The sequence below is a fragment of the Papaver somniferum genome, chromosome 9 (assembly GCF_003573695.1).
Source record: "Papaver somniferum cultivar HN1 chromosome 9, ASM357369v1, whole genome shotgun sequence".
Lineage (NCBI taxonomy): Eukaryota > Viridiplantae > Streptophyta > Magnoliopsida > Ranunculales > Papaveraceae > Papaver > Papaver somniferum.
This window is the reverse complement of record NC_039366.1, coordinates 197,661,562-197,685,170: the sequence shown is the minus strand read 5'-3', so window position 1 is coordinate 197,685,170 and position 23,609 is coordinate 197,661,562. Positions and strand designations below refer to the sequence as shown.

At 36.0% G+C, this 23,609-nt stretch overlaps 2 protein-coding genes across 2 annotated transcripts; both read right to left on the bottom strand.

The window, feature by feature from the left end:
* Positions 1-10,883: 10,883 nt before the first annotated feature.
* LOC113310367 (glycerophosphodiester phosphodiesterase GDPDL7-like) lies at positions 10,884-14,253 on the bottom strand. The gene is made up of 9 exons (XM_026559018.1): positions 14,004-14,253; positions 13,625-13,921; positions 13,377-13,489; positions 12,791-13,295; positions 12,663-12,701; positions 12,298-12,579; positions 12,082-12,221; positions 11,503-11,983; positions 10,884-11,408 (listed from the first exon to the last, which is right to left on the bottom strand). The coding sequence occupies exons 1-9, from the start codon at positions 14,125-14,127 to the stop codon at positions 11,104-11,106; spliced, it is 2,286 nt and encodes a 761-aa protein (XP_026414803.1). The 5' UTR covers positions 14,128-14,253; the 3' UTR covers positions 10,884-11,103.
* Positions 14,254-16,212: 1,959 nt separating this feature from the next.
* Positions 16,213-17,169, bottom strand: LOC113310368 (temperature-induced lipocalin-1-like). Its single transcript, XM_026559019.1, has 2 exons — positions 16,697-17,169; positions 16,213-16,607 (listed from the first exon to the last, which is right to left on the bottom strand). Exons 1-2 carry the CDS (start codon positions 17,072-17,074, stop codon positions 16,425-16,427), a joined length of 561 nt encoding a protein of 186 aa, XP_026414804.1. The 5' UTR covers positions 17,075-17,169; the 3' UTR covers positions 16,213-16,424.
* Between the last annotated feature and the right edge of the window lie 6,440 nt (positions 17,170-23,609).

Genomic DNA, 23,609 nt, shown 5'->3' with positions numbered 1-23,609 from the left:
AATACTTTGCGAGAAGAAGATTTTTTGCACTACTTCTTGATTGGTCTAGATAATGTGTACAGTTCCTTACGTGAACAATTACTGGCAAGAGATCCACTGCCATCAATTGATGCAGCATACCATACTATAGTAAATACAGAACGTCTGAGAATAGGTGATGTAGCTTTGTCAAAAGAAGTACAAGACAACGTAATGGCATTCAAAGTTCAACCTGATTAGCGTCTGACCACCAACATATATGATCCTGCCAAGTACTGCAAACATTGTAATAGAGAAGGACACTCTGATGAGGGTTGTTATCAATTAATTAGATACCCTGAATGGTGGGGAGATAGACCGCGTGGTGGAAAAGGCTATGGTCGAGGGGGCAGGATAGGTGGTAGAGGTCGAGTTGGCTTTGCGTATGGCAGAAGAGGTAGAGGACATGGAAACAGCAGCAGAGTTCGTGCACGTAACCTGAATATACCAGCGGCACAACAGTCAGGAGGTATGTCATCGGCAGATGGGGCAGGTTTGGTTGGAGCAACAACAACACAACTTCAGCAGGTGCTTGAGTTTTTGAACTCAAGAAAATCAAATTCCAACTATAAGGTAAGAAGAATAATGCTTCCTGGATTGTGGACACAGGGGATACAAATCATGTCACTTGTAATATAGATGACATGATAGACGTGAAAGATATTAAGGCATGTTTAGTTGGACTGCCAGACGGAAAGTATGCAAACTCTGAGAAAATAGGACTGTGATTCTTCCTGGTAGTTTGAAACTTGATAATGTTCTTTACGTACCTCAGATAACCTGTAACTTAATTTCGGTTACACAACTTATTGTGAGTTAATATGCATTGTGCAATGTACTGACATTTTATGTCTTATACATGACCTGTTGACGAGGAAGGTGATTGGAGTGGGTGAGAGACAAGGTGGACTATATATTTTCTGTGGTGTGCCTCATGTTGAAGTACTTGATGTCAGTGAAAATTCATATAAGCTATGGCATCAAAGAATTGGACATCCATCGGAGAAAGTTTTACAAAAACTACCAGTTGTGAGTAGGTTATTTAAGAAGAATAATAATGCTTGTGATATTTGCCCACGAGCAAAACATCGTAGAAGTAGTTTTTCTAGTAGTTTGAGTAAAGACAGTTGTATATTTGAGTTAGTTCATCTGGATCTATGGGGTCCTTACAAGACACATTCTTCTTGTGGAGCTCAATATTTGCTGACAATAGTAGATGATTTTTCAAGAGGTGTGTGGATTTATTTGCTTAAAATTAAAACTGAAGTTGAACTTATATTTCTTAATTTCATTGCTCTTATGAAACGTCAGTTTGGTAAAGAAATCAAAATCGTTAGAAGTGATAATGGAACAGAATTTAATACATTGCGTGGATATTTTAAGACTAATGGGATAGTCTTTGAGACATCATGTGTTGGTACACCCCAACAGAATGGTAGGGTTGAGAGAAAACACCAACATATAATGAATGTGGCAAGAGCCTTGAGATTTCAAGCCAATTTACCAATACGCTTTTGGGGAAAATGTGCATTGACTGCAACATACCTGATTAATCGTACACCAACACCTATTCTAAACAACAAAACTCCGTATGAAATCCTGTTTGGGAAGCAGCCTCCATATAATCAGTTGAAGGTGTTTGGATGCTTGTGCTATGTACATAATCAAAGTAGTAAAGGGGATAAGTTTGCAAGCCGAGGAAGGAGGTGCGTATTCCTTGGTTATCCTTTTGGGAAAAAGGCGTGGCAAGTTTATAATTTAGACACGAAACAATTTTTAGTGTCAAGGGATGTGGAGTTTTATGAACATCAGTTTCCTTATATGAGAAGTATTACTGGAAATTCAACTGAGATTGTTCAGTCAAGTAATGATATGTGTTGGAGTGATGATGAAGATAGGGAAGAAGAACAGGTGTCTAGAGGTATTGTGGAAACTCATCAAGACAAGTTGCAATAACTGAGCAGTGATGAATCACTAACTGAGACTGATTGTGAAACTGAAGAATTGCAAGAAAAAACTCAAGAACAACATGAGGAGAATGTTGCTACTAGCAATGACACAACAGCTGAAGGCGTGGCAGAAAATAATCGCAGTGAGATGGGTAAAGGAAAACGTCTGAAGATTCCTTCTAGTAGACTCAAGGGTTTTGTGACGTACACTGTACGAGAAAATATTCCACCTCTCACTCATTCTACACAATCATCAACCTCAGGTACACCTTATCCTTTGACATATTATGTTAGTTGTGATCGGTTTTCTGCAGTTCATAGAAAATATCTTGCAGCTATAACTACTGGAAATGAACCTAAAAGCTTCAAAGCAGCTATGAAACATCCAGGATGGCGAAAATCCATGGCCGATTAAATAAGAGATATGGAAGAACAAGGAACATGGGAATTAGAAGAATTACTACCTGGCAAGAAGGCACTAGGAAGCAAATGGATTTACACAGAGAAGCGTGATGAAAATGAAAATTTGGTGCGTCTGAAAGCAAGACTGGTAATCTTTGGTAATCATCAAGTTGAAGGATTGGATTACAATGAGACATTTGCACCAGTGGCAAAGATGACAACAGTTCGTACTTTTCTAGCTGTTGCAGCAATTAAAAAGGAAGTGCATCAAATGGATGTGCATAATGCATTTCTTCATGGAGACTTGGAGGAAGAAGTGTATATGAAGATACCACCGGGTTTTTCCAAGGGTAATCCTAATATGGTGTGCAGGATGAAGAAATCATTATATGGTCTAAAACAGGCTCCTAGGTGTTGGTTTGCAAAATTATCAGCAGCCTTGAAGAATTATGGTTTTAAGCAGTCATACTCAGATTATTCTCTCTTTACTATGACAAAAGGAAAGATGCAGCTTAATGTTTTGGTGTATGTAGATGATTTGATTGTCGCAGGAAATGATCTGGTGGCACTTCATAATTTTAAAACGTACTTGGGACAATGTTTCAAGATGAAAGATTTTGGGAAATTGAAATACTTTCTAGGATTGGAGGTGGCTCGTAGTAAACAAGGTTTCTATATATGCCAGAGGAAGTATGCATTGGATATTATCATGGAAACTGGTTTATTGGGAGCAAAACCTTCAGAGTTTCCAATGGAGACAAATTATCGTCTTTCTTTAGCAAAGGGTACACTATTAGATGATGTGGAGAAATATAGGAGACTGGTTGGTCGTCTGATGTATTTATCAGTCACCAGACCAGATCTTACTTACTCAATGCATATTTTGTCACAGTTTATAAAAAAACCAAGAATGGGGCATTGGGAAGCAGCCCTTCGTGTGGTTAGATATTTGAAGAAGAATCCTGGACAAGGAATTATGTAGCGCTCTGATATTAGTCTCAGTTTAAAAGGATGGTGTGACTCATATTGGGCAAGTTCTCCATTAACTATACGCTCATTGACAGGATTGTTCGTTCTTCTTGGGGTTTCACCTGTGTCTTGGAAAACTAAGAAGCAACATATTGTTTCTCGTTCCTCAATGGCGGCAGCTACATGTGAATTAAATTGGTTGAAACAATTACTTGGTGATTTGGGAGTTCATCATACAAATGGGATGAGTCTCCTTTGTGATAGTCAATCAACATTATATATTGCTCAGAATCCAGTCTTTCATGAACGAACAAAACATATAGAAGTGGACTGTCATCTTGTCATAGATGCTATAATAAGGAAGATTATACCACCCTCTTACACTCCTACAACAGTGCAATTGGCAGATATCTTTACAAAATCCTTAGGAAAAGCTCAATTTAAATTTCTTTTGTACAAGATGGGCATGTGTGACCTGCATGCTCCGTCTTGAGGGAAGGTATTATGAAATAGGGCTATATGTATCCAAAAGAGTTATATTAGGTATTAGAATACGTGTGGCTCAAGTCTGTGACTTGAGACCCAAGTTTGGTCTTTGTGTATAAATATCTATGCGATTGAATGAGAAGATACGAAATATACTTAACCAAAACTTAACATGCTAAGACTGAAAACATGGATCAGTATCATTTTAGAGTCCAAGCGAAGGATGTGCAACCTACTGATATGCATGTGCACGTCACATTGATCTGTCTAGAATAACCTTTGTTTTGTATGTAATGCATGTGCACGTCACAAAATGCATTCCATGTATTATTTTTCACTATAACTCTTTGTTTGTATGGTTTGGTTTTTTAAAGCATCTGAAAATTCATTTGTTTCATGTAATGGTATCAGGCTAGAGAGTGATGATACACCTAAGAAAAAACATAGAATGAATCGTGGTGAAGACGGAGTTGCAAAAACTAAAAGCATGGATCAGGATGTTGCTGGAGCCAAACCTGAAAATGAGCAACTTACTGACAAGTGAGACCTGATCTTCTTTATATATTAACCTTTTTTGTTTGTTTTGCATGATAAAAATGTTTTTCACTTGTAGATATTGACTGTAGCTCTTGTTTATATTTGTATATAAAATCAGGTTATTTGAACTGTTTAAAGACTCTGACGATAAGTGAGACCCAACCTGTTCATATTTGATCAGTCCTGAACGAACTTTTTGTTTTACCTGAGCATCTTTATTTTTGATCTCTTTGGTGCTCCTAATTTGTTTCCTTTCCGTTGTTTGCCATTAAATTTGGTGTTTTGGTATTTTAAATATTAGACTGGTGAAGTACATCTGTGCAGGATTATCGACACTAATCAAGATAACCGCGAGTTGAAGAAAAAGAAAAAGAAAGCCCAAGAGAGTGTTGAGAATGTAAGTGATGAAGAAGATAAGATATGATGAGAAAGAGAACACAAACTAGGGTATTTTGGCAGATGGTTTAGAAACTAATTAGTACACACCTATATATATCATTAGGTGCTTTTTCTATAAAGTTCCTCCTACAATAGTTTTTTTTTTTTTGAGATATACCCATTGAATATTGGTGTGTACTAATTAGTTTCTAAAGCATCTGCCAAAATACCCTTCAACTTTAAAAGTTTGAATTTTTATCAATATGTCAAGTATGCATTTTATCAATCTTTTGAGATGTTCACGTTTAATAGTTTCATCAGCAACATAAATATTTTTTCCATATATTCTAAGCCAGATCGGTTCATGTTCCGGGAGATAAGGCTTACAGTTTGTGAACACGTATTTATCACCCTTAAAAAAGCATGACACAAAAAAGATTTGTGTAGAATTGGAAAGACTGACAGCCAAATGAACACGTCATGTTTTTATTGACCGTGACAGCCAAATGAACACGTCAAACGAAGAAGAAGATATGACCAACTATGATGTGGTGTTGGAGATTTTTTTTTTTTTTTTGTGAACTAAGGCACAACTTAAATTACACTGAAAAGTTCACCACATCATTTGCTAAGTAAGGAATTACATGTCAGGTGAATTAGACCACCGATCCCCACAAAGTTGTTCTTTTCTATAAGCTTTAGCTAAAGCATCAGCTATTTTATTACAACCTCTATAAACAAACACACAAGACCAAAGAGAGTTAATGTTACATATATTTACACACTTCCAAAGTAATAGCATATTCTACCAAGGAGGAAGAGAAAACTGATGCTTGACATAAGAGTTGATATTCAGATTATCAGTTTCAAACACAACATCAGACCAACCATTAAAACTTGTTATTTCCATAGCTTCCTATAACGCCCAAGCCTCTGCGTGATGAATGTTTATAGCTCTTCTTACTGTTGACTTTCCAGCCACAAAATGTCCTGCATAGTTTCTTATCATTATTCCAATACCAGCAAGTAAGGAATTACAAATGTAAGGAGCATCAATATTGATTGTCAGAACATTTAGAGCAGGGGTTTTCAAGGTATCATTCACAATAGGTCTAATAGAAACAGGGGAATAAGATGTATTATGTAAATGATGTTTTGCAATGTAAAATCTATCCTGATGTATGACAGGGATATGAGTATGAGTAATATTACTATAGACAACGCTACATCTATGTTTCCAGATGAAATGAAAAATGCAAATTATAATATGTATAATATGAGGGGTATTGTGAATGTTTATCTGAGAATCTTGATACTGCCAACTTTGAACCCAAGAAAGAAGCGAAGAATGTTGCAACATTGAAGAATATTGTTGAGGACAAAAGTATCTCCAGATAGCTTGAGTAAAAGGACAATGTAAGAACAGGTGATCAACATCTTCAGTATTTAATGAATTGCAAAGGATACAATGTTGTCATTAGAATTCATATGCCTAAATAACCTGGCCTTAACTGGTAGAGAATCATGAAGACATTTCCACCAAAAAATCTAGTACTTATATGGAATTTTCAATTTCCAGAACTTTAACCAAAACTGAGAAGACAAATTCAAAGTAGAACCGATGATGTTATCTTGTTCACATAACATTTTATAGGTTGAAGAAGTAGTAAAAATGCCAGAAGCAGTATAAGGCCATATTAATTTGTCTTCTTGATCCAACTGAATGGGCATAATAAGAATCAAATCTACCTGAGATGAAGTAAAAATATGTCTAAGAAGAGAAATGTTCCACTGACTAGATTAAGAATCTATTAGCTGGGAAACCCACTGATAGTCTGAAGTGTTCAAGTCATTCCAATCTTGAAGTGTTGTTGATAAAGTTGGAATCCAATTAGAAGTCTAAATGTTAATGTTGCTTCCATTTACAACTTCCCATGTGGCATAGTTAAGAATAATTTGAAACTCCTGACAAATACTCTACCATACCCAGCTAGAATTTACTGAATCTGGAGGAGGGAAGAACTGCAAATCATTATGGGGAAAGTACTTACCTTTTAAAATTTCCCCCCATAAAGCATCCTGATTATGGAGCAATTTCCAAGCCAATTTATCTAATAAAGCATAATTATAATTCCCTAAATGCTTCATACCTAAACCTCCAAGTCGTTTAGGAAGGCGCATTTTGTCCCAAGAAATCAGGCGAGGAGGATTATGATTGTTGCAATTATGCCAACAGTGTTGCCTTTGGATTTTGTCCATATGATTAATGGTAGAACCTGGTAGCTTGAAGATTTACATCTGGTACATTCCCATTGTGCTTAAAACATTTTTGACTTGAATAGTCCTTCCAGCTTGGTTAACAATCTTACTATGCCAACCCTGTAACCTGTGACACATATTAATCAAAATTCCACGACAGTTTTGTTTTCTAGACCTATGCATCAACAAAGGAATACCCAAGTATTTTTATCCAACACCCATCTATTTCAAATGTAGAATACCATTTATGCTTGTCTCTTAGAATTAGAAGTATGCTTACCGAAGAAAACTGTTGATTTCTGCATATTGATCATCTGACCTGAAGCTTGACCAAAAATATGAAAAAGCTATTTCAAGTGATTCATTTGATTAGAATTTTCCTGGAAATAAAGTAAACAGTCGTCTGTAAAAAATAAATGATTAATTATAGGACAACGTTTATTAATTTTCAAACCATGAAGAAGTCCAATATCCACATTATGTTGTAATAATCTTGAAAAAGGATTCCATTATAAACAGAAACAAGTAAGGGGAAAAAGTGTCCCCTTGTCGAAGACCACGAGAAGGAGTGAAACTAGCTGAAGGAGAACCGTTGATGAGTAAAGAAATATCAGTTGTCGTAATGCACTGTTCAATCAGCTGTATCCAGTACGAATGAAAACCTAACTGACGAAGAATATCTAACAAAAATGACCAATCTACCCTGTCAAAAGATTTCAACATATCTAATTTAATGCCAACAAGAGCCTTGTTAATCTTTTTAGTCTTCATAGTGTGCAATAATTCATGAGCAATAATCACGTTATTTTGAATATGCCTATCAGCAACATAAGTTGTTTGAGTATGAGATATGATTTTTGAAAGAAGTGGATTTAATCTGTTAGCAATAATTTTTGAAATAATTTTATAGCTAACATTACAAAGACTTATTGATCTATAATCAGAAGGTGATTGAGGGTATTGAATTTTTGGAATCAAGACTTGATAGGTATGATTTATGGCTCTAAGTATATGTTTTTGAGTGAAAAAATATTGAACCATAGAAATTACCTCAGTTCCAATTGTGTCCCAGCACTGTTGGTAAAATGCAGCTTGAAACCCATCGCCCAAGGTCTGATATTGTAACCACTTTTTTAATTTCTTCGGCATCTGGAAAACGAATATGATGTTGATTCTCTGTCTCAGAAATACAAGGAGTGAACATCTGCAAAATATCTTGGTGAGGATGAGGAGAAGATGTAGAAGTTATTGCAGTATAGTGAGTTAGGAAAATCTTCTCAATATCTGTTCTAGAATCATAACATAAACCCAAAGGTCCTTGAATAACATTAATGTGTGGTCTTCGCTTATTAAAATTGGCCATATAATGAAAATATAAGAAGTATTCTTATCAGCTTCAAGAAACTTGTCACCAGCTTATTGCATGAAATATTATTTTTCAATGGAAAGCCAAGTCTGCAGATTATTACTTAAATATTGAACTTCAGGATGAGTAGCAGGCATATTATTAACATAACAATGTTGGAGTTGAGACTGAATCTAATGAAGATTAGCTTCAATATTTCCAAAATGGAGTTTTTTCCAAATTTGAAGCTGAGTTCTAGTGTACTTGAGTTTACTAGAAAATCGATACAAAGGAGATACCAAAAAATGATGCTGCCAACTCTGATTAATAGTTGTACTGCAAGAAGGAATTTGAAACCAGCACTTGTACAACTGAAAATGAGACTGTTTCTTGTAGGTTGGAATGGTATGCAGAATAATGAGACTATGATCAGATGCAATGGGAACTAAATGTTGAAGATGGGATGCAGTGTAACTATTAATCCATAAAGTGTTCACTGAAGCTCTATTAAGTCTAACAGAAACATGAGCATCACCATACCTATGATTAGACCAAGTAGTATCTGAACCAGTATCACCCAAATCCATTAAACCAAGTTGCTGAACAAGATCTCTAACATGTCTAGCATGATGAGGATGATAAGAAACACTATGAGTTTCATAATCATGCATCGTAAAGTTCAAATCACCAAGAACTACTCAAGGAAGATTAACATAACTATACATATCCAAAAGATATCTCCATTGACTATCATTATCAGAGGCATTGTGATCTTCATCCATGAAGGTGATTAAAAAGTCAAGGAGATTATCATGAGTGTGAAAAATTTCCTGAATGGTGTCAGAGGTTATATACATGATTTCTAAGTCGATACCTTCTTTCCAAGCAACAACAATTCCACCAAAAAGGCCAATAACAGAATGAAACCAAAAATTGGGATATCTAGTGTGGGTAAGATGCAATCTCATAGTGTTAGGTTTAGCTCTAGTTTCAGATAGGAAAAAAACATCAGGATCATGGTTGTATAAACAAAATTTAAGATAATCCCTAGTATGTGGATTTCCTATACCTTGGCAATTCCAAGAAATAATTTTCATGTCAGAAATGGGAATAAGCTTAGTAGAAAAAAGTAAAATATAAGAAGAAAAAACAAATAAAAAGAGAAAAATTAGAGATTAAAATGAGGACATGTTGCATTCCCGTAATTGTTTGAGTTCATCCTCTCTGATGAATTCACTCTTTCAAATGAACACCCAATCAAAGATCATTATTATGAACAAAAATCAGAGTTCATTCTTTCAAATGAACACCTAATCAAAGGTCCATTATCGTGAACAAAAAACAGAATTCATTCGTCAAAATGAATACCTAATAAAAAAAACAAATTAATTCAAACCTATAATAATTTTCATTCTTTAGAATGAACACCTGATAGAAAAACAACCTAATTCAAGATCCAAAACAGGGTTTACTATTTAAAATGAACACACAACAAAAATCCATAAAAATTGAAAGTTCATATGAAATCGATGAATAAATATCAGAGAAAGTAAATCTTTATCATCGTCAACATCAACAACAACAACAGCAGAAATGAAAGAAACACAAAATCTTCATCATCTTCATCATAGAAAATTATTTTAAAACCTAAAAAAAACATAGATGAATTATTTTTCATCATCTTCGTCTTCATGAACAAAAAGAGAAACAAAAAAACAGAGAGAAAGTAAATCTGGAAATATGAGGAGTGTTTCTTAGTAATTGAGTGTATGTATGGTCCGAAAAGGATATTTCTGTCACTATTAAAGATAATTACATCATTGATGTCGTCATCCCGTGTGGGTATTGTCCGCCCTAGGATCAAACAACAATTTCTAGGACCAAACAGTAATAGTATATCTTTAAAAAGGACCAAACAGACTGTTGGCTAGGTCAACAGGACCAAACTCACTTTATTATATTGTTTCTAGGACTACATGGTAGTTTCTACTTTAATTTAACAAACAATTAGACTTCTATCGTCATTTTCTTGACCATTGCACAAACATCTAGTTAAAATAAAAATCAGCTACTATTAAAGCAGGTGACCAATAAATTACGGTATTAAGCTGATTTAAGAGGAGTGATGATCCATGGACACTCTTAGATGAACATTATCATACATGATTTGTGTCATTTTCTCCGTAAAATCCAAGAGACAATTTAAATCTAATATTTTGATTATACATTCCTCTTATAAGACTATATATTCCTACCAAAAATTGGAACAATTCGAGACGTATAACACCACCATTTACCCCTTTGAATATCAGCCGTTAAAAATTAAAGGTTGAAATTATAATCGGCAGATGATGAGGTTTGATATTTCGAATTGTGCTTATTTATAGTAGGAATGTAAAATCACATAAGAAGAACATATCATCAAAATACTAGATTTAAATTCATTATTTTTTGAGTTTTACTGATAAAATAACACAAATCATAAACGTTAGTGTCCATTTAAGAGTGTCCTTGGATCCTCCTTATTTAAGAGTGTTACATTACCAATTAACTGTTGTCATTTTTTATTTTTTATTTTAAGGGGGTAACTGTTCTCATGTATATATTACAAAGTCTAAAAAGAATTGAATCAAACAAAAGAAACCAAAGAAGCTTTTAACAACTCAAAAACAAATCTGAAAGTTCATATATGTACTGAAAAGAGGGCCATGCCAAGGTCAAGACGCCCTTTTTTTGAAGAATTAGTGGTGGTATATTTAGTTAAAACCAGTATAGAACCATGAATATATAGATGAGGGACAGGAAACAAAGTCCAGTGCTGGCAACGTTTGCCGATTGACTATTTTTTCCAGGTGAAGAAGGTCCAGAAGCGCCGGGATTTGTCGTCTCAACGTGCGACACTGGGGGCAAAGGTGGATCAACCACATCAGCTGGTTCAAGGGATGGAGCTGGAGATTCAGCTGGTGGTAGTGCATCTCGTTCTGCCAAGCTGAGCATCTCCCCTGGTTGAGGCGGTACAATTGTGTATGGAAGATCTGTCGCATCAGGGTTAGCACATGGAGATCCTGCATTGGTACATGGTCCAAAAATAACTCAGTGCCATTGGGTTTAAGTGATAGAACCAAACGATTGAGAAGTAAGTTTAAAGGAAAAACTTACTCAAGTAGGCATTAGCAGTAGCTGGATAGTCTGTTATGAGGCCATCAACTTCAAAACCTGAGGCGTACAAAGAGATTTCGAGAATCGGATCAGAAAAGAAGTCCATCGCGATTGATGTGAATTCGTTTCTCAGTGTTGTTACATATACAGTTAGATTTGCATCTTGAAATTTCTTGACTACGTCAGTGTACTCTTTAGTGAAGTAAGCTGCTAATACCACAGTTGAAGGCCTATTGACAACAACAGCATCTGCAAACTTCTTGATTTCATCGACACTCTGCTGAGTTACGTTGCTAATTGTCTCAACTATGGTGAAGACTCTTTTGTAAGTAGGCACATTCTTGAACTTGGTCAGAACCGAAGTATCATCGGATTGAATTAAGATCTGTTGAGTAGATTGTTTATCGAGTGTGGCATTGACCAAGGCACTGGAGACAATCTCTGAGATGTCAAACCCTTTATTTGCAAGGATTGCAGCATTCTGGAAAATTGACCAAATTACTTAATGAAAAACATGCCAGCTATAAATTTCATAGCATGCAGGTAGTAGTTATTTTTATTGTATATTCATGAACTAACCTTAATGTTGATCATTACTCCAGAAACAGCCTTCGTCTTAGCTAATTCTAAGAAGTCAGAGAAGAGAATTAATTTACCAGCATTCTTGTTTGCTGGGTTTCTTGGCAAGCCTTGATCTCCTGTAGGACTAACTAGTAGAGCTGCAAGAAGAAAAACTCGACAGGTTAGGTGGTGTCACACCTTATTAAGTATCAAGAGTTTAAGTAAGAGGTTTACGTTTCAAGCTTTGGATCTCGCTCCATGTAAGGTCGAACGAGAAAATCCCATTTTTCTCTTGGATCTCCGGGACCGAAGTAGATTTGGACACGAAAGTAGCAACTGCAGTTGTACTACCGGTCAGGTCAGCTGAATCAGCGCAGAAAGCAATTCCATCTTTAGTAATTTGGACCGAGCAATCTATTATATCTGCACCATCATCTACTGCTTTTTGATAAGCAAGATCAGTGCATGGAGGAAATACTCCACTTGCTCCGTTATGGGATATGACCAAAGTTTTGCCTGCAAATGCATCCAAAAGTTTGAGAGACATTCAAAAATGAAGAAGAATCTATCTTCCCCACTGATTAGGAGAAATAACAAACCTATTCTGGGGTTTGTCTTGTTGTTCAATGCGAAGCAACCTGCACAGAAACACAACAATATGTGAGATTAACGCCTTGCATGATCTTCTTCACAAATCTTAAAACCTGTGGTGGTGATAGTAACTAACCAATAGCCTCGGAAGCAGTAGGAGGAAAATCTGTCAGAAAACCGTCAACAGCAAATTCGTTGTTGTCAATGAACTGCAAATACTCAGCTGTTGGATCGTAACTGTAGTTGAAGCTTCCAGGCATATCATTTGCGAACCCGTCAGCATATACTTGTAATCCTAGCTTGTGGGCGTCGGCTACCAGACTAGTGTGAGGTTCTAAGTATTGATCAGGAGTAACTGGCCAGATATAGGTTTTTGGGACAAGAATTCCTGTAGCAAAGGTCTTGATTGCGGCTAAATCTGCCAAGATTGCTTTGTATGTTTTCTTGGTCGTGGGTTCCACTGCATCTTCAGCTAGGAAACGAAAGACGAGTTTAACGTGTTTGGTCACTGCTCCATTGAGGCTCTTCAAGAATCCAATTTCAGGAGATGAGATGTAGCCTAAACTAGCAGCACCCATGCTCAATGTGTCTTGAATGAATGATTTCACGTCTATGTTATGCTGCTTGTAGAACATATCATACTGCAACATATACATGGTAGATATGAAGGGGGTTAAACTGCGATAAGCATTTGAAAATGAACAGGCTAGTTATTTATTTACCTGGACATTCAACCAAAGCTCATTAGGTAGTTTTATTTGTGTAGCCTCATCAACAAACTTAAGAGGGGACGAGTTATCGAACAAACTTGTCCGTGCTAGGATTCCTTGAATCACTACAACACGATGAACAAAAAAAATGAAACAAAATAAAAAGAGAATTTGGCAGTCAATATCAGTCAGTTTTTCTTTTTTTTTTTAAAATTAAAAAAAAAAAAAAAAAAAAAAAAAAAACAGCAGCAGCAGCTTACATGAAACGTTGTTATACAAATCATCAGCCAAGAAGTCGACAGCAAACCATCCACTAACATCATCTCCATTGATGTTGTAAGTTTTCTGTCCTTTCGGGTATACATTTGCTATATTTGTGGAGTTATCAAGCCTTATATCTGACAAACAAAAACCAAGTCCGTCTTTTGATATTTGTACATCACAGAATACAACCATGTCCGGTAAGCTCGACATATTTGCAACTAGATATCCCATATCAGAGGAATCAGGGAATAGCCCTGAAAATCCACCCCTTGCTATTACCTTAGGCCTTTCCCCTATGCAAAGACAGAAAATTGAGTCATCCATCCATTATCCATACATGTATGAAATGAAACTAAAGAGAGAAAGTATGTATACCTGATAATGTGAGCCATTTCTGTGCAACAGCAGGGATAGGAGCAGGTTTGTTGGCAAGAACGGCAAGAAGAAGAAGAGATTGTAGCTGCAGCAGCAAGAAGACAACAACCGAAAACCTGACCATGTTTTGAGTTGTAATCCTTCCTCGATCCCCTCAGAACATTCTCTGTCTTTAAATCCTTACAAGAGAATGAATGAGGTCCAACTAGAAAAAATTAAAATGGATTGAGAAATGAAGGAAGGAGAGATTTTTTTATATCGAATTTAATTTAGGGTAACTAGCAATAATCTCTGGCTCTCGTCAAAAATTTAATTTGGGAGAGAAGAGAGCGTTTGTTTGTTTGGATTTAATTGGTCTAAGCGTTTGTTGCGCTTTTATAGACAAGGAGACTGTTTTCGTTTTGGAAGGAAACACCGCTAAGAAACGCCTTGCTTGTACGACCTTAATAATTTTTACTTTTCAAACACCATCAAAATCTATTTGTGGTAGACTAGATAGATGGATGTAGGGGTGTAAATAATACCCGAAAATACTCAAGTCCGAGCCCGCCTGTACCCGAAGTAGCCCAAAGCCTGTTATGGCCCGTCATGGACCACCTGGCCTGGCCTGGATTAATTTATCGGGCGGATGAGAACTAAAAATGTTATCATTATAAAAAATGTGGTGGTGTTAAGCTGATTTAAGATACGCCAACACCTCTATCTATGTTTAGTACAGGCTCAAAATGAGATGAATGAATTTAATGAAACAGAAGAAAATAAGGAAGCTCCGACAATCAACCCCAACTAGAAGAGATTTCTAAAACTAATGCGGGACATGTACTTTCTGTAAGAATTAGTAGTGAACAACTCTTAAGTATCTTGGTAAGGGGCTAAGCAAAGTCATTTGGCCATTTTTACCATTTGCAGGGCCAGCAGCACCAAGAATTGTTGTGTAAATGTGTCACACTGGCGGCAAATTAGGTAAAAGCGTGTATTGAAGATTTGTTGCATGGAGTCGGCACATGGAGATCCTGCAGTGGCAGTACCAAGAAAAATTGTGAAGTTAGAGGCCGTTTAATTTGCCATTCTTGACTCATCCTCACAAACTAAGACTAAACAGTTCTAAACAAATTTAGCCCATGAATGTCTTGATATCAGTTAGCGTGAGAAACTTACTCATATAGGCATTGGCTGTAGATGGATAATCTGTTACGAATCCATCAACTACAAACTATGAGGCGTTAAATCATCTCTACGTAAGTGAATTCTTTGGAGAAGCCTCTTTCTGTTGTTACACCAACAGCTGAAGGCCGACCGACAACAACAGCATCTGCAAACTTCCTGACTGGCAAAAGCCAACTCCATCTTTTGATATCTGTAGATCACAAAACTGAACCATATATTGAAGCTAGATATGAAAAAGGCCCGAAAATCCAACCCTTGCTACAACAACAGGTCTTTCACCTACATAAAACACATTGCGGCAATCTCCCAACAGCTTGTGTCAGGATCATGACAGATTATCTACAAAGTGCACCATTAACTGTAGGCCACTATTTACCAGATAATGTGAGCCATTTTTGTGCTGGAATAGCAGGTGGGAGTGTTTTTTCCGCAAACACAAAGGATTCCAGGAGTAAGAAAAAGATAACCAAGAACTGGACCATGTTTGTGTTGTAAGCCTACGACAAGAACAGATCAGGTCAAGTCAAGTCAAATTAACAATTCTCTACATTATACAAAGAGAATGGAATAATGGATTTCAAATTGAAATTTAATAATACAGAACACATTTAGAAGACAAAGAGAAAAGGATAGGAATTACCTGGAACTTCAGGGAAAGAGGTTTGAGGGGGGAAATGAAGCTAAAACATGTTTCTACTAATTAGGATAAAATTCTGGAATCTGTAATTAAGAGAGAACCCCCAAACTCAGTCTGAAACTGCTTATACCAACGGTTTTCCAAAGACATATAATCTAAAGGCCACACTAATCAAACAACCCTGTCTGCGATTTGGGGTCTGCTCTCAGAGCAAATAACCCCTACTACCTTGAAACCTTCTGCTTGAAAATGGCTGTTGCAATGACATTGATGTGAAAGACAGCTTCATGCCAACAAGAAATGCCTGGAGTTTGGCATAAGAAAGAGGACACTACTTTGGAACCATAACTAGCCCTGGACTGGAAGAACATAAAACTTGGGAAGTGCATAAATAAAATCGCTGCAAATAAAACAATGTAAACAACCATAGCAGAATACAAATTAAAACATATCCATTAAAAACCACACAACAAAAGCGAATACATGAAACATAAACCCCTAACACATTAAAAGTCTATCAGCACATACCACTGTATTGAGTTTATCTGTCTAATTTATTCATATCATCTTCTTCACTCACACACTATAAACACTAAACCCAAGCATAAAGTAATCATTCATTTCCCAAAGATAGATTTGATCCACCATACACCCGTGGTATCTTTAGGTCCTTCTTCTTCTGGTGGAGGGTCTGTCTGTGGAGTTTTGTGCAATTTCTTCACATTATATCCTTCATTTATTGCCTTCTCCACTAGCTCATTGTATATATCTTCATCCATATGGGTATTCCTGCACAGTATCTGCACATAACAAAAACACCAATTTGAGTAAAAATATTCAATTAAAACAAAAAAATACACCATCAGAGAAAGGAAAAAAAAAAACATACCCAGAGATAGTTTCTGCTGGGCTGACCAATCAAAGCATATTGATAATCAGCATCAATGGACAAAACCCAGTAATCACCAACAACAGGGATAATAGGTAAGAAAGGAGGAACATAAAACTTGACTTTGAGTTTAGCTTCATTACTAGATGGATCAGCTGCATAAGCAGTACCTTGAATAAAACCTCTTTTACCATCACTCCATGTCTCATTTAGAACAGTCACAGTTTTACCATCTTCTTGTAGTGTATATGTAGCTCTTGTGTTTACACCATTTTTAGGTTGAAATCTTGATGGGAATGATGCTATCTCATACCATCTACCCATGTATCTCTTGATATCTAAATCTTTTACGACTTCCATCTCCTTTTTTGAAGCCATGTTTTTGATTTGATTTCTGCTGCTGATGACGATGATTTTTGATATGGAGAATCCTAAGAAGAGGAAAGAAGATAAGATAAGTGAGGAGCGTGCGAGCGAGCGAGCGAGCGTGGTCTATTTATATTGGATGAGTTTGCGACGTGTACGCCTCGTGTGTGTGTGGAGGTCGGCAAGACGTTACTGGGAGGTTCCGGAATATTTTGGGGTAAAATATCCTCGCATGTCATGTCATACAGCTTAGAGATCTATATTGTAAATCTAGGAACTGATGCACCTCTCCAGTGGCCGTTATTTAAGTTAATAGAAAAAACAATAAAGAAGTAACAGAAAAGCAGGTTTTGCCAAAGATATGACATGAGATCGTTGAACTACTCTGGTCTGTTACGTATGAGTGCTACTATCGACGTGCCTTGAATTACTGTTCCCTAGAATTTACTATCTTATTCATAGTAACACATAGAGAAGTGGTAACGAGAACTTTAGACTGAAATCCAAAATAAGTAAGTCACAACAGCATGTCTAATTGTGTGTTCTGTAGAAACATGCTATTGCAAAATCTCGTAAGGGGCCAAAGGATTAGTAAAAAGCCAGTGTGAATTTGCATTTCCATCTTAATTCTCGCTGACCAAGAAAAAAAGATAGTAGTACAGGTACTAAGTAATGCTATAATTGTAAACTGAAACGTAAAATATCAGTAGTCATGAATTATAACTGTAAACTGAAACGTAAAATATCAGTAGTCATGAAAAAAGATAGTAGTACAGGTACTAAGTAATGCTATAATTGTAAACTGAAACGTAAAATATCAGTAGTCATGAATTATAATTGTAAACTGAAACGTAAAATATCATTAGTCATGAAAAAAGATAGTAGTACAGGTACTAAGTAATGCTATAATTGTAAACTGAAACGTAAAATATCAGTAGTCATGAATTATAACTGTAAACTGAAACGTAAAATATCAGTAGTCATGAAAAAAGATAGTAGTACAGGTACTAAGTAATGCTATAATTGTAAACTGAAACGTAAAATATCAGTAGTCATGAATTATAATTGTAAACTGAAACGTAAAATATCATTAGTCATGAAAAAAGATAGTAGTACAGGTACTAAGTAATGCTATAATTGTAAACTGAAACGTAAAATATCATTAGTCATGAAAAAAGATAGTAGTACAGGTACTAAGTAATGCTATAATTGTAAACTGAAACGTAAAATATCAGTAGTCATGAATTATAATTGTAAACTGAAACGTAAAATATCATTAGTCATGAAAAAAGATAGTAGTACAGGTACTAAGTAATGCTATAATTGTAAACTGAAACGTAAAATATCAGTAGTCATGAATTATAACTGTAAACTGAAACGTAAAATATCAGTAGTCATGAAAAAAGATAGTAGTACAGGTACTAAGTAATGCTATAATTGTAAACTGAAACGTAAAATATCAGTAGTCATGAATTATAACTGTAAACTGAAACGTAAAATATCAGTAGTCATGAAAAAAGATAGTAGTACAGGTACTAAGTAATGCTATAATTGTTCCCACACACTGCCAAATAGTAACTATAAGATGTAACAGCTAGGTCTGAAATTTCTGGTTGCGCTTGTCTGAATATGAATTATATACCAGATAATCCTAACTCAAAACTCAGTAAACATATTACAAAAAACAAAAACAGTCAACCTAAATGACAATTACTATCCAAAAGCAAGCTTTCATTTGAATCTATTCAAACATCAATATAGTGGTTACGCATTTCTCAACATAATTACCATTCTACAGCTTCAAATCTTGTGTGCAAATCAAAATTGACTTCAAAACACAGGAATTTCGAATTGAAATGCTAAAATCTTATTACAAAAAACTTTAACCTAAATTTACAATTGCTAAAGCTTACATTTGAATCTATTCAAGCATCATTATAGTGGTTCAGACTCTAAACAAAAACAATAAGGCCAACAACTTCCTATTAGACGCAACTCTCAAAACCAAAATTGACTTCAAAACGCAGGAATATCAAATTTAGTAAAAATTTAACCTAATGGACAACTAACAGTTCTACAAACTCAATAGAACAGCAGAAGAAACATCAGTGTGTTTAGGTAGATCTGCAATCTTAGTAGATCTGCCGTCGTCGTCTCATCATACAACCGTAGTTCTTGATCAAGAGCACCACAGAAAACCGGAAGTGAAGGTAATGGTAAACACGGAGCTACTTCTGAATGTAGCGTATTCGTTAATCGACATGCTTTCTCGTAACCGAACAACGGAGGATTATTCGAAGTAGAAGAAGACGAATTAGAGTTAGAACTTGTCATCATCGATTAGATGATGAATCAATCAAATCAAAAAAAATAGGGTTGAGATTTCATAGTTTGAAAGCCCTAAAAAAATGAAAACCTGTTTCTTTCCGCTAATAGCAAAGCTTCTTTGAGAATCTTGGTTTTCGAAAATTCCCGCCAGAAGCGTATGATATTGGGTCCAACTATTTGCACCTCCTAGTTAACCGGGATGCATATTCCTCGCCTTTTTATTCGTTGGATTAAGAATTGGTTCCATAACATTTCATTTTACTTTAAAGTATATTTAAAATAATGTGTACAAATTTTTTTTCTTTCGTACAAAACCACTAATTTATATCATAACTTAAGATTTTGTACATAACTTAACTTGACAGACTTGCTGATCATCCTGGATTGCCGTTATAAATTTGTCTGGGATGTTACCAACAAAAGATTGTCTGTCATACCTACTAGAGTTAGCTATTACATGAGCAACATTGTTCGTTGATCTTTTAACATGGTTTACTGAAATATAAGTAGCCTTATTTCATCTACAAGACCTTGATTCATCCAGAGTTTATAAGATTTTGACAGTCGCTTTCTAAGATCACATTGTTGAAGCCGCAATTCCTAGCCCAAATGATAGCTTTTTTCATGTCCAGGCATTCAACTTTTTCTGGGTTTATTCCTCTATTGACGTGTTTTCCTCTGATGTTGTTGCAGTGCCCTGTTGAGTCACGAATGATCAAACCAGTAACAAAAGAGTGACTATTATTATTATTATCAAAAGAAGCATCCAGATTAATTTTCAATTGATTTGGTTGTGTGGAGACCAAACTTCATGTGACTTATTTTTAGGAAGCTGAGTTGTTGAAGCACATTGTCTGGCCATATTGTGAATGGAGTGCACTGTATAAGTCAAATTCTGGTTTTTTGTTGAATAATTATCCAAAGTAGATTTTTTTGAAGAAAATGAATTTTAACTAAAATGTTTTGGTCTGGTTTGATGTTAGGACCTAAGGGTTCTATAGATACTCACTCATTTTCTTTGTGTGAATGAATCTCTTTAGTCCCTATGGAGCATACTAGGGAAGTATGACCCCTGTTAACAATTTGGGATATAAGGAGTAGTTCACGATGGTATATTTATGAGAATTATGCGGATTCAGATAGGTCGGATTCGGTCAAAAGATCAGTCAACGGTTTGTTGTTCAGAGAGTAGTTCGGAACGGAACAAACATGTATAATTCGTTTTAGAATTATAAATTCGCTATTTTAAGTCTGCCATTATAGGGTATATAGTTTGTTAAAAATGTAATATATGTTTGATACCATGTTAACGAGAAGCCATCGACCTAGTGGTTAAGAGGTAAGCAAAGCGCAGGAGGCCTAGTAGTTCAGATGTAAGCAAAGTTGTGAGAGTGAGGGTGGGGGATCGAATCACCTCATGTTTTTTAGGAACGGTTTTTTTGGGCACCACCCCATTTTGGTGGGGGACTACTATATTTTTTGAGTGGATATTTGGAAGTAAAGTGAAACACCCCTTATCCAAATATTTCTTCTATTTCCAAAATTATCCTTTCTAATTAAGTTATTATAATGATTAGTGAGTTGATTAATGATTAGTGAGATTAAATTAATAAGTTAATTTTTTTCAAAAGAAGAATTATTCAGAGAGAAAAGAAGAAGAAGAAGATGAAGATGAGGATTTTGGAAGAAAAAAGTTAGTATGATGTTTTGGGTATTTACAGATACTTCAAATTTAGTTAATGATGCTTGAATTGGCCAAAACATTCCTAAATGAATAATTTACAAATTGATTTCGGTTTGGTTAAAAAAAATGGCTACGACATCCGAAGAACAGGTATCTGAACTCATCTGCAAGTGTAGTTCGGCTAATGTTTCTGAAAACACAGGTAGCCGAACTCAGCTTTAATTGAGTCTTTCCTTTCATAGAAAATTTTTGTTAGGAGAAAAAATTACGGCGCAATCAAACTTTTTTGTGATGTAACTGAACTTTTTTGCGACAAAACCAAACTTTTTTGCGACAAAGGAAAACTTTTTCGCGATGAAACCAAACTTTTTTCGACGAAATCGAACTTTTTACGACGAAACCGAACTAAAAGTTTGGCTGAGACATTTTTATGCGAGTAACCGAACTTTTCTCCAAAAAAAAACTCCATTAAAATTGAGTTCGGCTAGCTCGACAAAGTTTTTCACATATTTCCTATCCGAACTTCTCTATAAAACTTCCATTTTTAACTCAATTTGATGATTACTTCTCATTTTTTCAACCAAAAACGAATGACAAGTAATGGGTTTGTGAGAATATCTTTATTAATGATTTTAAATTAAGCTATATATGTAGAGGTGGTGGTGATGGTGGTGGTAGTCGGAGGTGGAAGGTGATGGTCGGTGGTGGTGGGCGGAAGTGGTGGGAGGAGGTGGTGGTTATATATATAGGTGGTTATTAGGTTGGTTTTAAATTAAATTAGGTAAGGATAGATTAGTCATTTTCACTCTTTAGGACACCCCTTATAACTATATGGTAGATATTCTTATCACACAATAGTCCCCCACCAAAATGGAATAGTGCTAGAGCTATAAAGGACCCGCCTACGTTGCTTGAACCTGCCCATACCCGCAAAACCCTTGGGTTTTTAATCCCAACCTTCCCGCTGCGGGTGCGGGGTTGGTTATGAAAATAAAAAACCGTTATTTGTGGGTGCGAGGTTCGTATTAGCTAAAACCCGCAAAACATATACCATTGAGAAAACTAATCCTAGTCTTCTATTATTCAAACCCTAATACTAGTAGATAAGAGAAGAGACTTGAAGATGACAGAAGAGAGACTTGAAGATGATCGAAGAGACATCAGTTACTTACTGTTGGCCTGAAAACTTTTATTATTTATATTTTAATCTTAACTTTGAACTAGTAGTAGTTTTTAAATTTGTTTTTATCGGAAGTAGTAGACTAGTAGTACACTAGTACTTATTTAAGATTAACAATGAAGACTTATGTTTGTGGTTTGGTTTGTTAAGTAATTAAGAACATAAGTAAGAAGTATGTTTAAACTTTAAAACATGTGTATGTGATGATCATTGAACTACTTGAAACGGGTTTTAGCGGGTATAAACCCGAACCTGCCCTACCTGTAACGGGCGGGTCAAAAACCCGCCCGGTGCTTGTAGGCGCGGGATTGGTTATGAAAATAAAAACTCGTTGTTTGTGGGTGAAGGGTTGGTATTAGCTAAAACCTGACCCGTCCGACCCATGTGCAGCTCTAGGTGGTGCCTAAAAAAATCTTATTTTTTAGGAAAACCAAGGGAAGGATGGGCTTGAGTTAGCTGGCCTAGTATAATATTTGTTGTCTGGGCTTAGCAAATAGGGGTGTGCAACGGACGGACGGTTGCGGATTAGGGGTCACCCGCAACCGAACCATCAAAATTGCGGATTTAGAAAATTGAACCGTGACCGGCCCAATTATCCGCGGATTTGACCTATGCGGATTGTGCGGGCCGGTTGCGGATAACCACGGATTTTGGCCAAAAAATTTTTTTCACTATTTTAGCCCATGTTTTCACTGAACTATGGACCTATAACTTGTCCACCATAATCATGCGAGTCCTATACACTTAAAAACAGTCATAGCCACCTATAACTAGCATAAATACAATCATAGCCCACCTAGGACTATGACTATGTGAGCCCTCCAAAGTCCAAATAGCTACATTCAAACAAAGCTGGGCTTAGTGACCCAAATGCGGTGTGGGTGAATCCGCGGTTTTCAATATTCAACCGCACCCAAACCGCTAAAACGTGCGGATTTAAAAATCCCACCCGTGTCCGGACCATATGATGAGTGCCAAATATTGTATATATTTGCACCTTTTTATTGGCATTTAACTCATCTTTTGTGCACTAACGCTCCATTTTATCCCATATTCTGTGTTTTCGTTGTTTTCAAGAATAAATACTTTTCTTAATTAATTTTGCATTTTTAGGTACTAAATAAAGCCTGGTTAACTCATGGAGCGAAACGACCAAAGGAACGACAAAGACTCCCGCAAGGAGGAAGCGAAGAATGATGTTTGCAAGAGCCGGATCAACTATAAGTGGGCTTGAAGAGGAAGAATTGTTCTTAAAGAAGATATGGGTTTGGCATACCCAAGGCCCAAAATCCTTACCCAAATCCATTTCCATTATCCATACCCATTTCCATGAGAGCCGTCAGATTGGATCCATC